At 38.2% G+C, this 15,580-nt stretch overlaps 1 protein-coding gene across 1 annotated transcript in view; it reads right to left on the reverse strand.

Moving 5' to 3' along the window:
* The window catches only part of LOC135076644 (cubilin), a 94,152-nt gene that overhangs the window by 72,234 nt on the left and 6,338 nt on the right, over window positions 1-15,580 (reverse strand). The window contains exons 2-3 of the mRNA XM_063971066.1: window positions 12,785-12,840; window positions 12,221-12,309 (exon numbers count right to left, since the gene is read on the reverse strand). Of these exons, the coding sequence (XP_063827136.1) occupies window positions 12,221-12,309; window positions 12,785-12,798 (103 nt within the window). The 5' untranslated portion in view covers window positions 12,799-12,840. The remainder of the gene's footprint in view (window positions 1-12,220; window positions 12,310-12,784; window positions 12,841-15,580) is intronic.

The raw sequence follows: 15,580 nt of genomic DNA on the forward strand, positions 1-15,580 counted from the left end.
ACTATTGACATAAAAGGTAAAAATGAAGGTAGAGTCAGTGAAAATTCTCACTTCTCGTTCCCATCACTACAGCTCATTTCAAAATTATACTTGTGTGTTAGTTTCATACTGTAATAAACTTGACTAGAGGCAAATGAAACTGTTTAGTTCGGTCCAAAAACTAGCAAAGTTTAGAAAGCCAACAAGACAGAGATAAACTTCCGTCGCACAGCAATGGCCACCAAAAATAAACGATAGAAAAGAAAGAAGTCAACACAATAGTATCTTGTGAAAAGTTGTGAAGCAAAGCTATTTACTTTACCCCTCTAGCTTATCCACAAACGTCCAGCAGTGTGGCTTGCAGCAAAAATCACACATTGCCTTGTACAGTAGACACATCAGACTACACATTTTTGTTGCAAAGTCACCTGTATTACAACTGCATAAGATGCCACAGTGTTTACCTTGATGTGCTGTCGCCTTGCACACAAACTCTACGTCTCTAGAACGGAAATTACTTTCACGGCTCTACTCAGTGAGCTAGGCCAAATCACTTGTAATAGAGGACTGGGACCGGGCAAATGTAGCAAAAATAATGAATGGCCGTGCTGCCAACTGGGACAGAATAACCCGCTTTTATTTGGGCACAAGGTAATTAATATGAAAATCGGAGAGGTTATTGTAATTCAAAGACAGTGCCTAATCGCTGTCAACTCAGAATAATATTGTGCAAACAAACTGAGCTCAATTTTCACTGGCCAAGCTTAGGGTGGTTCATCCGAAGGTGGCTGTAAATCGACTCAATTTATACAGAATAACTGCATAGTCATATTTGGATTCTTATGAAACAATTAAGTTTTTATGAAATTATTGCTCCATTAGTTACATTACTTTGTAATTACATGTTTACTACTCGTATAAAAGTCGTAGTAAAGTTCATCACACAGTATTTGTTGACATGGGCTTCGAACCTGCGACCGCTTACTGCACACGTGTTACAAATACGAGTACCTATAACCTCTCGCCTACGTTTCCCAGACGTTAGGTCAGACCCATTGATCATAAGTTTATTGTTATTTGTATCGCCCCAGCCCATTCCGCGCACGTTTAATCCCCAAACATAAATTATAGACCAATTTCTTAACACCAGGTGTGCAATGTGCTGTGACTTTGGACCTTTTCGTTGAGATCGAAGTGGTACATTTACAACGTTTGGAAATATTAATCTAGAATTTGCAATTTTGAAATAGGTTTAGTTATTGAATTTTAATGATATTCGATTAATAATTGATACTTGAAGCTTAATTTTCTTTTAAAACTCAAAACAAAAACAGACTCCTATTTCTTCCTTTTCTAAAGATTTTTGGTTAAAACTTGAAATGTACAATAACTTTCTTGTGCCGTTTTTCTTACATATCACGTAGCACCCTGTACACTAGGTTAAATAAAAATTCACCTGGTCTATCCTGGATTAAAAGTTCAACAGCAATCTTTAATATTAAAATATATCATAGCACTATATACACAGTTCGCTAGGACTCCCGCCTTGTTGCTAACTGTCTATAAATACTTGCTTTTTCTCCAACTCTCAAGTCCATCTAATAGAAAGTGAACAAAACCCTAACAAAGTTTGATTTATTTACCCAGTATTATTATTTATAACATAAAGTATCAAGATGCAATATTCTATCTATAAGTTTGTGGCTTTGTCATTGCTTAAAGTTTGTGCGAAAGTTTATTGCGTTGATAAAGTTTTGATCGGTTTCGTAGGCACTGTTCTCTGAAAGTTGTTATCGGCAACGTTTTTTCTGGTCCCGTGACATCACTAAAAGGCACAGGGCGATAATAAATTAGACCGAGGCGGTGTTGGGCACTCTGCTGCAGCCATTACCCGATTTTTATGTGTCGTTGAAAGGTCTCGTCTCTACGCCGGCTGAATTTTCGAAATAGTTATAAATGGGCAGGTTGTCTCTTGTAAATTATTGTACATTTGCGTCGTGTCAGCGCTGAAATATGAACTCTACATTTTAGGGACTTACTTAAAATGTTATATTAGAATGTATATCCCCAACCAACCACTCTACGTACCGATACAGAGAAAAATGTTGTCATACGTTACGTACTGTGAAGGATATCCCATTAGAAGAGGCTACGTGCAGCATAGCATATTATAACATACGTAAATAAGTAACATTAATGCTTACTTAAGCCCAAGCAAGCGATAACGTGTTGATAAATAGCTTTTATAGAAGTAAATGGACAATTATCAAGAGAGTGGGTCAGCTCCAGTGGCTGGCGTGACGTTTTAATAATTGCATCTATTCGTTTTGCTTATCTAACTAACAATTGGTCAAATGGTTTTTGGAGAATTAATATTTGCATAGAAGATTTTATCCTACCAATTTGAATGTCCCTGTCCAACATAAAACGTAATTAGTTGTAGAGTCGACAACACATTTTTTACTATAGATATTTTTTTCTTGTATTTTTTTATGTGGTTTTTCATGTAGAATCTATATGTATTTATAGCATTTTATGTAGATACACAGGGTACTTACGCATTTTCACATAAATAGACCAACGTGAGTTTACACGTCGCCATGACGTTGATAAATTGAATGGCAGAGATAGGAATGAAAAGATTAGTAGACCATTTAATAAAGGAATATTCAGTCTACAACACAACTAAGCGTTTCAAATCAAATGAAATTTCTTTATTTGCATAATTTCAGGTAAACAATGGTCTTAAAGAGATTTGGTAGGTTTCACTGAAAGCTCGAATGAGATAGAAAGCATGCGTTTTAACTATTATTTTAAAATTACAAGTTGAAGCTACATGAAATTGTACAAACATTCGTATGATTGAATCGCAGTGGAATAGAATAAATAAAGACATATTGGATACACAGTTATCGGCAGCACACTGCACATATCCATCAAATATTTGACTCCATCATAGAATCCGATACAAAATGCATACACTTTTACAGGGCTGACAGCTCTATGAAATTATACAAGGGCATAAGAAACAAATTATTGCACATCTTTCTTCGTTTAGACGACTATGAGGACATAGTTGTGTAAATAAGTTATATTAAACGAAATATTAACCTAAGTTTACCGTCTAGTTTATTACCCAAGTTTGTTTTACTTGAGTTCACACCTCACCGTAAAGTACTTTGAGTTCAATACTAACAGTGAGTAAATTATGAAAAGGATGCAAATTAAATAATTTTCTAAACCTCCCGCTCTTAATATAACTTAGTGAAGTAAAGTCTAATTCTATTTAACTTCTAAGATTAATTACTCACACACTCGTATACAAACACGTGACAGAAAATTAAAAATCTTAAGGAAACGAGTAGACTTTTTTTTGCATTTCACAAAGATTGATGAGCACAAATACCCCCACAAACTGCGGTCATGTTATTAATAATACCAGCCCTCGCTGCCTCTCCACATTCCCAGCCCTACCTGCCAGTCCTCTTAAACCTGCGGAACTGAATCTATTTCCGAGGCCCGACATCACCAGCAAACGAAGCCAACATAGCACCGGTCCGCATACTACCATCTTATCCCCTACACAATAAGGTTCAAACTGTACCGTCTTTTTCGGCAGGAAGGTCAGAAGTCTGCGAACGATTTATCTTGCTCGAACACCGTTAGAATATTTGATATTTGACATTTATTAGTTCCGTAATACCATATATTGTGAGGAGTTTAATATTTAAAGTACATTAAATTGTAATCTAATGTGAAATTGTGTCATTTTGATCTAAAAACTGAGAAGTACAGGGATCCTCAGATAGAATTAATATCAGAGTCAAGGCCCACTTGCGCCAGTAGCTAGTCTAAATTTTATGTGCTAACCTGGGGATAAATAGCATTATGTCTTGCAACGCCAAAATAATGGGACTAACATTATTCCCAATCATATTTAATTAATGTATCTTAAGGATTGAGACTGCGAAAATGTGGACGAATACAATGACAGGTTCGTGGAAATTGTCCAAACGACTGGGTCTAAGTTCTTTAAAACCCGTCGTTCAAAAGGAACCAAAAAGATCTCTGACCTCACCAATCAACTCATGGAAGAGAGACGGAACTTGGTTTTGCAGTCCTCTGAAGATGCTGCTCAGTATCGGCTCCTTAACAGACAGATCTCCAAGTCTTTGACTCGCGACCTACGCCAATGTAATACAGACCGTATTAAAGAGGCGATTGAGCGAAACAAAGGCTCTAAAGTGTTCGCAAGAGATCTGTCTGTTGGCCAAAGTCAACTGACCAAGCTGAAGACAGAGGATGGCAGAGCCATTTCGTCGGGGCCGGAGATATTGGAAGAGGTTGAGAAGTTCTACGGACAATTATACACGACTGTACGCGCACCTGTCACAAATCTAGCCGAAGACCCAAGAGCTAGACTGACCCGACACTATACCGAAGATATCCCGGACGTCAGTCTGTACGAGATTAGAATGGCTCTCAAACAGCTGAAGAACAACAAGGCACCGGGTGTAGATGGAATCACGGCTGAGCTTTTGAAGGCAGGCGGAACGCCGGTACTAAGGGCTCTTCAGAAGCTGTTCAATTCCGTCATCCTCGAAGGAAAAACGCCTACGACATGGCACAGAAGTGTGGTGGTACTCTTCTTCAAAAAAGGTGACAAAACCTTGTTGAAGAATTATAGACCCATCTCACTTCTGAGCCATGTCTACAAGCTGTTTTCGAGAGTCATTACGAATCGTCTCGCTCGCAGGCTCGACGACTTCCAGCCTCCCGAACAAGCCGGTTTCCGAAAAGGCTTTAGTACCATAGACCACATACATACGCTAAGGCAGATTATACAGAAGACCGAGGAGTATAATCAACCACTTTGCCTGGCGTTTGTGGATTATGAAAAAGCCTTCGATTCGGTCGAGACCTGGGCAGTGCTACAGTCTCTCCAAAGGTGCCAAATTGACTATCGATATATCGAAGTGTTGAGGGGTTTGTACAAAAACGCCACAATGTCGGTCCGCCTCCAGGATCGGGACTCGAAACCTATCCAGTTGCAGCGAGGGGTAAGACAGGGAGACGTCATATCTCCAAAACTGTTTACCACCGCCCTGGAAGATGTCTTCAAGCTTCTGGACTGGAACGGATTTGGCATAAATATCAACGGCGAGTACATCACCCACCTTCGATTCGCGGACGATATCGTAGTCATGGCTGAGACCTTGGAGGATCTAGGCACAATGCTCGATGGCCTCAGTAGAGCCTCTCAACAAGTGGGCCTCAGAATGAACATGGACAAGACAAAAATCATGTCTAATGTCCGTGTTGCACCCACTCCTCTGAAGGTTGGAGACTCTACACTCGAAGTTGTTGACAATTATGTATACCTGGGACAAACAGTCCAGTTAGGTAGGTCCAACTTCGAGAAAGAGGTCAATCGTCGAATCCAACTCGGATGGGCAGCGTTCGGGAAGCTTCGCCATATACTCACGTCCGAAATACCGCAGTGTCTTAAGTCGAAAGTATTTGACCAATGCGTGTTGCCAGTGATGGTATACGGATCTGAGACGTGGTCGCTTACTATGGGCCTCATAAGAAGGCTCAAGGTCACCCAAAGGGCGATGGAGCGGGCTATGCTCGGAGTTTCCCTGCGTGATCGAATCAGAAATGAGGAGATCCGCAGGAGAACCAAAGTAACCGACATAGCTCGCAGAATTGCTAAAATCAAGTGGCAGTGGGCGGGGCACATAGCTCGTAGAGACGATGGCCGTTGGGGCAGGAAAGTTCTCGAGTGGCGACCACGGGCTGGAAGACGTAGCGTGGGCAGGCCTCCTACTAGGTGGACCGACGATCTGGTAAAGGTCGCGGGAAGAGCCTGGATGCGGGCAGCGCAGGACCGTTCATTGTGGAAAACCTTGGGGGAGGCCTTTGTCCAGCAGTGGACGTCATTTGGCTGAAAAGAAGAAGAAAGATCTTAAGGATTAATTAAAGTTGCTATTAAACAATAGGAAGTATTTAAGTTTGATTTTAACAAGTGTCATTTTTTATAGTTACTTTTGTGAAGCCTCAATGTAACCTTGTTGGTGTTCAAATAAATAAATAAATAGTAATGGATGATCATTCAAGAAAAATCCTAAAACAAAATAAATAAAAAAATTGTGCGTATAAATTAGAAAACATTGCTCCCTCTGACAGCCTAAGAAACAAATGAAAGAAGCGAACGAAACCTTATTCGTTCGCTTGACGAAGAATGGTACGAGTATATAAGATATACATAGAATGACCTAGTTCGCGACAAGTAATGATTCTTCGCAGCGATAAGGGTTCAGCGAACGTCAGAGCGAAGTGTCTAGTCGTAGCCGCATGAGGAACTATAGAGATGCCTCTGCACGAACATCAACATATATTAAGGATTTGCGGGATAGAAAGAAAGAAAGAAAACATTATTTATTTGGTATCAAATAAATCAACATAAAGAGCAAAAAAAAAGAATTATTTGTACCAAATTGGTCTCTGCTCAGTATGAGGCCATAACGTACTCGGGAGCACGTTACGGCCACTACTGGTATTCTGCAGACACCATGAGAGAGGAGCACGTGGCCCACAGCGAACGTTACAACTCACAGACTTCACACTTTCCAAAACTAGATCTTTAACTGACATAGGAACTAAGATGTGTCATTTTCTTGAAAATAATTATTATCACTTTGCCAGGCACTCGCGCTAATAATCCCAGAGAAATATATAACGATTAATCATTGAAAGATTGTAATTGAAGAAAGATGGATAAGTAATAATGACCAAGATGAGTAAACTATCTCCCTAGAGGCTCGTGGAGTCAAGCGTGAAAGTAGGTCGATCCAAAATAGCTAATCAATATCGCTCGGTAGGTAATAGACTGCATGATCATGCAAGAGTTTATCAATATGTGACAATAAAATTGGGAACCAACAGTCAAAAGGTTATTTAAGTGTCATCTCATTTTTATGGAAAATAATAACATTCCCCTCATCTCTTTTAGGAACCTTTGGTGAACCCTTTTTCAAATAATAAAAACTAAATAAGCATAAAATGCAAAGTAGACGAAGTCTTAATGTTTGATAAGACGCCTCCATGAAAAAGTTGTACTCTCAACTTGAGGTCCTAGGTTCGATTTCCAGGTAGGACACACTTTGGAATATAGCTTTGGTCGCTGTTTCAGTTTGCTTGCCCCGACGATTAAAAAACAAGTAATTCGGTCATTCTCCGGATCTGGATTATTTTGTTGATTACCCCGACCTTTTTTATTTTTGAATTTAGAGTAAGTTTAGGTAAAACGTTTCAAAATAGACATTATTAGGAGCATATTTTTTATATTGGCCCATCTGTAGCAAGCAGGAATAAAAAGTTATGCGACATCAAAATTTTCATGGTCGGGGTAATCAAAGTTGGGAGTCAGAGTAATCAAAAATAAAACAAAATATTTTATTTTCTAAGGTTTTTTTTTAAGTTATGGTAAAATAAATGTTATTATAACTAGCCATTTGTTATTTGGATGTATAAACGACAATATTGTAAAGTTTCAACAAAATCTGTTAAGTAGTTGTTGCGTAAAAGAGTAAAAAACATACATATACATTATATATATAATATTAGTAGTGACTCAATGTCCTATGTCTCCTATATGGGACAGAAGGCGTCCACAACAGTCCTCCATCGCATTCGGTCTTGAGCTTCGCGTTCTCCAAGTCTTAACAGTGCGCCGCTATGTTTTTTGGCGCGACCACGTTTGCATTTTCCCTGGGGGTTCCAATCTAGAGCCTGCTTGGGGATGTGATCGGGGTCCCTTCGGAGAGTGTGATCCAGTTCCACTTGCAGCGTTTATTCTGCTGAACGATCGGTATTTCGTGGCAGCGTTCCAAAAGTTCGTCGTTTGAAGATTTTGGAGAATTCGGCGAAGACAGCGGCTGAAGAAGATCTGCAGCTGGTGCGATATAACCTTAGTGACCTTCCACGTTTCACGCCCGCCCATAGAGCAGAACTGGTTTGACGTTGGACCCGAATATTTTGATCTTGCTTGGGTCAATTTCCGTGACTGCCATACGGCTCGAAGTTGTGCGAAGGTAGCTCTGGCCTTGGCAATGCGCGAAGTGATGTCCTCTTCGGCACCTCCAGGCTCTGAAACGATGCTTCCGAGGTAAGTGAAATTGTGGACTCGTTGGACATCCTCTGCACCAACGGTGTGCAATTCCTCACTCCAGATCGCATCTCTTGGGTCTTCCGGTACTGATACCCTTGCTTTACCCTTTTTTCGGCACAATAATTAGAAGCCCCTTATGCCAGTCGTCTGGGACTTCCTCTTCCATCCAGATGTTTTCGAAGACAGGTATCAGGACGTAAACGACGGAGTTTACATCGGCTTACAGCATTTCAGCGGTGATAAGGTCGAGTCCAGGGGTCTTGCCAATTTTGAGGGTTAATATTATGTATTAATAGGAGATAGGATTTCATTTTAGTAAAGGGTAATTTTGCTTATTAAACGTTATTTAGTTAATCATTCATTAGTAAAATTACAGTATTATTGATTACTCGGTGACAAAAGTCGGGGTAATCAAGGTCGGGGTAGTCAAAAAATTAAGGTTTATCCTGAGCCCTGCCCAATCTGTAAGTTGAATCCCATATGTTTTAATACACAAAAATGCGGTTACATGGACCATTATTCCTGTACATTCTCAAGAACTTTCCATGTAAAGAAACCTAAAAAAACAGGATAGAGTAAATCAATCGTGCACTGAACCAAGGTCGGGGTAATCATATTCTTATGTCGATAACTCCGAAATCCTGCGACGAGTTGCATTACCGATCACCTCGGCACGCAGGCCACCACTAAAGGTTCACGGGGGAGGATAGAGCTCGTTTCTAAATTGCGTAGCTAGGGACGTAGGCGCACATTAGCGACGTGTCGGGGTAATCACGGTTAACGCCCGGACACAACTTCAAATAGTTATTTTACAAAACCTTTTAGTGATATAGTTATATCGTATTTAATTTATCAATGTTTATTTAATCAGTAATCGATTACATAAGCATTGAAAGCGGTAATAATATCGGATTAATTTATACGAGCAAATTTGTTCTGAAATCGGGAGCGCGGACACGTCGTGGTAATCAATTTTTGACGACTTACGATTTTTTTTAAATTACTTAATTAACTATTATTAACTATCTCTGTGGTTTAACAACAAGAACCAAAGTTATACTATTAGATAAAAATATTTGTTACTAAAATATTATGATATTCGGGTACTTTTTGGCCCCGGACACGTGATTTTCTTGGCCGGTGGAATGACCCAATTATATACTCGTACATAGCATGCTTCAAATAGCGCACTGATCCTCATAATATAATCTGACAAGACAACAGATAAGATTGAATGAGGAAAATTCAATATCCACCACTATCAAGTGAATTGTGATTTAAGAGTCGAAATGGTATCCTAAAAACAAGTCATTGGTGTTAACATCCATAAAAAACTCTATTTTTACCAGTGATTTTTTAATTCGCTTCAAAACAGCAGCTCTTTAATTATTACAGGCTCATGATTAAATGACGTCCATATACGTGATTCGAGCCGCCATGTTGCGCTCTTTGTAAATTCATTCGCGCCCGTCAGCGAAAATGTTTTCAAATGCGTTTATGCCAGCTCCACACGTTGGTCCAATGTTGGTTCCAACACCGCTCGATTGACATGAGGGTTTAGTCTAAAAAATAGTGTTGGCACCAACGTTGGGACAAGCTATTTTATAGATCTACACGTTTGACGAGTGGCGTTGGGACCAACGTTGGGCCAACGTGTAGAGCCGGCCTTACAGACGGCGTTATTACGCTAATGGGACACACAAAGATAAGACAGCGGGACAATAGGCGAAGTATTAAAAGTGCCGTCGAAATTAAAAGTGGAATGGACAATTAGGTAGAGAATATCTCACACCCGGCTTGTTTGAAGAATATTCTCAACCGACCTCAAAAAAGGAGGTCAATTCGACCCGTATACGTAATAATATTGTCCGAATTGCATATTTATTATAAGTACCTACTATGTCTATGGCTACAAACTTTTTAAAACGTAATTTTGGTAGAAATATAATATATGTAAATGCCCTTTATTTCAATGTACTTTTTAGGTTAGTATACAGAAATAAAACTATATAATCACTAGCATCTAAAAACTTACATAATTATATTGGTGGCACAATTTCGGAGAAAATCGTGATGCAGGCGTTCAAGCAAAAAAGCCTCCCTCAATGTGTAACAGCCGTATAATAATATAAAGCGAAACGAAAGTGTCGGCGTGAATTAATATTAGACCCCGTCCCGAAGGGTGAAAATAACCGATCATCGGCCGACGAGATCAAAATAATATTTTTAACGGGAAGTTTTTTCATTAATTCTAGATGTCAATTCTGACAAGGACCTGTCGATATTAAACGAATTTATTTTTTTAATATTATACTCTCGCGAAGTGCATTTCAGAGTCTTTTAAACGTATTTCTGTGTAATTCAGCTTTTAGTGCTGAAGGTTATATATGAAAACTCGCGGCCGCCCGCGACTTCGTACGCGTGGATTCCGTTTTACCCTCTTAGTGCGGAGTTTCGTAAAATCCTTTCTTAGCGGATGCCTACGTCATAACATCTACCTGCATGCCAAATTTCAGCCCGATCCGTCCAGTGGTTTGGGCTGTGTGTTGATAGATCACTATGTCAGTCAGTCAGTCACCTTTGAGTTACATATATTTAGATTATAATACTTATATAATTTTTTTAAATACACTTTTTAATTAGATTAATATTGAAGTCCCCAAATATACTATGATTACCTACTACGAAAACATGAAACTTAAGGTAGCTTTTTAACCTAAGTTAAGTCAGCAGATTCTATTGACTTTCCCAACAGCCGCATTGTTTAGTTAAAATCATTACAGAAAATCATTACAATTAAAAAATAGAAAATCAAAATATAAAAGTAACAGCATTCAAATTACCCCACTGTACCTACCTACACATTTGGGCATACCTTTCCATTGCGGTCGGGAGATTAGAAGTTTCTTACCTAATTCGAAAAAAGCAATCGTCTCAAGCGTAACGGAGCATAAAACATCATTACAGGACCCCGTCTTATACCCGCAGGCATTCTCGAATTTATAATCGGAATCTTTATTGATCGCCTCCAGGCTGATGAGCGAGACGGCAACATCTTCGGGAGGATCAGAGCAGGACGCCTATAGTTTCCTGTTGGACACCGCCGTCCCAAAGGATATCTTTCGACCACGTATATTTCGCGAGCGAGTCGTGTGATTTAGAAAAAATTACATTAAAGACGGAGTTCGGTTATTGATAACCATATCGTAAGAATTTTTTAAACTTAATGCTCTAAACAAACGCAAAAAACATATTGGGAATTATACTACAAGACTTCCAATTTCTTTTCCATTATATTTTTGTTTATTTTTATGTGTAAAATAACTACTTTGAACGATTTAACGGAGTCACTGATATGACTCCATTAAATTTTTTCATCATTATTAATCAACATTTTTCTTCAAATTGCATCAAACATTTTCGAAATCCCGAGCACTCAATCACTAGAACAGTAAAATCTGTTCCCCTTCTTGATCGGGATCACACTAAGCGGCCTCTGAACGATTGGATAAACCTAATATCCCTACATCTCGGGTTATCGGTTTGCCTGCCCGCCCCCCGGATAAACGCCGTAATAGAGGTAGATACAGCCTTATTCTGGCGTCTTGTCCTTTTGTATCGCTTTTTTAGGTCAAATGGATAGTTTAGTGGCGACATAACCGTTTATGTTAAGGATTCCTACTACACTCTATCACAACGACAATGCCCTTAAGTTTTGTTGCTTAAAGTATAGGACACACTACGATATGTCGTAGGCAAAAGCTCGTAGTCACTGCTACGATCGTTAACTATGTCGTTACTATTTCCGTAGCAACAAAATTCTTACCATTTTGTTTGAAACTGCAATTTGTTGCACTTATTGTGCTTATTATTAAGTACTATAACATCTTCTTCGTAAAAAAAACCAGTCATAGTTAAGGTTTTAGCTAGTTTTTATAATACATTCTTCATCATTTTCTGTACAGGTTAATTGAGTTAAAAGAGAAGAAAACAGCATTGTACTTTTACAGTGGTGTCATAACAGTGTTTTTGAGAAAACTCAGATGTGAATTAATAGAAATGACTTACCGCTTGTGACTTGAAGAGTAGTGGCGAAGAGACATAGCAGCGAGAGTGACAGGCATCCGAGTGAGTTGAGCCGATGTGCCGGGGCCATACTGTATCCTTGAAACAAAAACAATATTTAAATATCTTTAAAATAGGGTAAGAGTTAATTTGCTATTAGAACTCTCAAAATAAAATAATTCTTCAACTCTACACTAACTGAAACCCATTCAGAAAACACGCCATCTATCGGGTGGTGCGCGAACTACGTAGCGAAACGATGCTTTCCTACACAGGGGGTGGGCTAGCATTTAGTTTCGTTGTAAACCGCTAGATGGCGGTAGTGGGATAAAATTTTAAAACTGGTTTAGGCCACTGATCACATTCGGTCAAACAGGGGCGAATTTGGAAGGAAAAGGGAAAATAGAATAATGTAATTGTACAGTGGTCAACCATAGAAGTAATAATAAAGAAACAATAATTGCTTTTACTTTTATAAATTAGTTTGTTGATTTTTTCATGACAAAATTATGTCAATACATATTAAACAATATTTATTATAGAAAAAGTAAATTGATAGCTACAAACCATATCGTCAGCATGTGTGTTTGTGCCGCGGCCGTCCGCTGCCCACCACAGATCACCTGGAAGGCAAGACGGTTTAATTTTAATTATTTATATCATTTCATATAGTATATTACAATTAAACTTATGTGACTACAAATGTGTTCTTTTTTTTTCAGTCAATACAAGCTGTAGATCCTGGCTACAAGGTAGTTGCAACGGTGGGAAAGAGAGGTGGGAATTTAGTCCCGTAGTCAATATAAAAATCCAATGAATATAAAATGCAGACCTCAGATTTTTGTCCTAATTTTTCCGTACTTGCAAGTTTCAAATATATACATATAACTAGGTTACTATACCTAATAAACTTACAAAAGATTTTTGAAAAATGTAGGTCACGAAAACAACATAAAAGTAATTTGAAACAGCGGTCTTAGGAAACGTTGTATGAGAAATATTAGTTGGTTCTACGTTTGAATAACTTAACCGTTTAATTTTGGCATCAAATTATCTAATTCAAAACCGATTAATTAAAAACTTTGCTCAAGGGTCAGAAGCGAGACTGATCTCTCACGCACAATTAAATAAATTAACGAAATCGGGAATCACACTGATGACAGACGGCAGGCGAATGTTCTTCAGGAATGGGGGGTAGGGGGGATACAAACACGCGCCAATCAAGCCCACCACTCGACAGGGCTCGGTTTAATAACTGCCATCTGAGGAATTTCCGACTTTGAATTGCCTGAATTAAGGAACAAAGAGCTCTGGAAAGAGGTTAAACTTTTAACAATACGGAAAATGGGTTTATTGTGATTTTATATCGCGGTAAAACGTTATTCAGGCGTCTGGAACAGCGTTACTTACTGCACATGCTATAGACTACTCAGATTATGTGCAAGTATGTTAAGTGTTTTGTCTTTCGCTACACAGTACGTTACATTTTTTTATTTATTTAATATTGTAGCACAGTTTTGTAGTAATTATTTTCTAGTTATGTGGGTAAACTTAAGTGTTGAAAATTAATGCATAAAGACCCTAATAACCTAGGAAAATCTCCAATAAACTACATTTTCTAGGAACCTGTCTGTGAAATCAGGTTAATACTTCTACGAAAGAGCTTTCAAAATAAGTGTAACCGTAGCATTGTAGCAAGATAAGGGTCGTAGTCGTAGTGCTACGCCGTAGTATGCTACGAAGTGCACGTAGGCGAATTCGTTTCCACTTTACATTTTAAGCTGTTTACCACAACGGAGGAGAAAATTTACATAGCGTTACTTTCGTTTTGTTTACTTCGTACGAATCTCATTACATATAAAAAGCAAGATTATTGAACATCAAGAGAAAAATTGCTGGTAATACGAGTTAACAACCTGAGGTGGAATTGTGTAAAGCAATCGTAATCATTTGACTAAAAAAATTACGCGGTCTAATCTTTTTTTTTTTTGTTTTCAAGTTTTTCCTTATACTTTATACTATAAACCCTATAATTGACTCTGCTGATACAATAGCTTACCTACTAAAATAAATTTTAACAATGCTGAACGACTGATATTGCTGTAAATTAAAATGCGTACAAAACGGACTTTTATAGCACGCACACTTTTTAATAAAAAAATAAATTCCTTTTTAATAACTTTATATGCGTTAGCGATTCAAAACCATCCTAGGTCTAGCCAGGGATCTTTTCCACACCTATGTACCCGTATAGGATCTCCCTACACCAATTGCCGGTATTTTAATTAAAACAGACAATGGAAGGCGGTGGCACTGCACCGGCACAAAGGCTGGCAATTAAAACTAACACTTCATTACTCGCTTGACTTTGATTTGCCACACCCAACTTCTAATGGACTCAAGCGAGACTACGCGGATGCACATTCTAAAAGGAAAGTGCTCTTTCAATGGAATCCTACTTATTACTTCGAAAGTTCAAGCTAGCGGATAAATTCGAAGACTAATGGCATATATTATTAAGTTCTTTTAATTGTTAAACGTTTATTATTCCGTACTTATTTACGTACTTGTTTGCCACGAAATTAGCAATATGCTAGCAGCAGTTTATTTTAAATCAGGCTTTTTACTCGACCATACCTTGAATAGAGAGTTTTTGTTATTACTCGTTATTTTATCCACTTTATCACATTGGATGCACCCATAGTAATATTGTTAGAAGCATGTTTTCAGCCTACTTCAAGCCAACTTAGAAGTAAAGTACATACTCTTATGTATTTATTTTGCTACCCAACACAAATCAAAGTCAAACAATGTTGACTTTATTGCAAAGTTTTTCGATTTAAGACCCGAAACTAAAACTTTTTCAGTCCAAAATACTTTAATCTTCATAACGTAGAAATCGAGTAAGGTGCCGGCGATAAGCTAAATATTTGAGCACCGCGGATAACGCCCATTCTTTATGCATGCCAACCTACATACCGTTTCTGCCTGAAACCTAATTTTACGTAATCACATTTCAGTTTCAATTTAATTCAATTATGTAAAAAGTGTTCTGACCGTGTTTATACTGTTTATGTTGTTGCTTTTTCCATTTGTGTTTCGTTTTTCTCTTTTCGAAACTTTTTTGAGAGGCGATGGACTTTTTTTCATAAAAAACGGTATAGAAATTCCTACCTAAAAAGGAGGAAGTGAAATAGAAATTAAATAACAATTTATTATCTAAAACCATGCATTAGAATAAGAGGTTGGTGCCAACTGAATCACTTATATGTGTGTACTAGCAAACTCTTTTATTTCATATCAAGAGAACAAATCTAAACAACTTGGCCGCTTGGCCACATGTTTGTAAGTAATTTACATATG

Source organism: Ostrinia nubilalis, chromosome 12, assembly GCF_963855985.1.
Source record: "Ostrinia nubilalis chromosome 12, ilOstNubi1.1, whole genome shotgun sequence".
Taxonomy (NCBI): domain Eukaryota; kingdom Metazoa; phylum Arthropoda; class Insecta; order Lepidoptera; family Crambidae; genus Ostrinia; species Ostrinia nubilalis.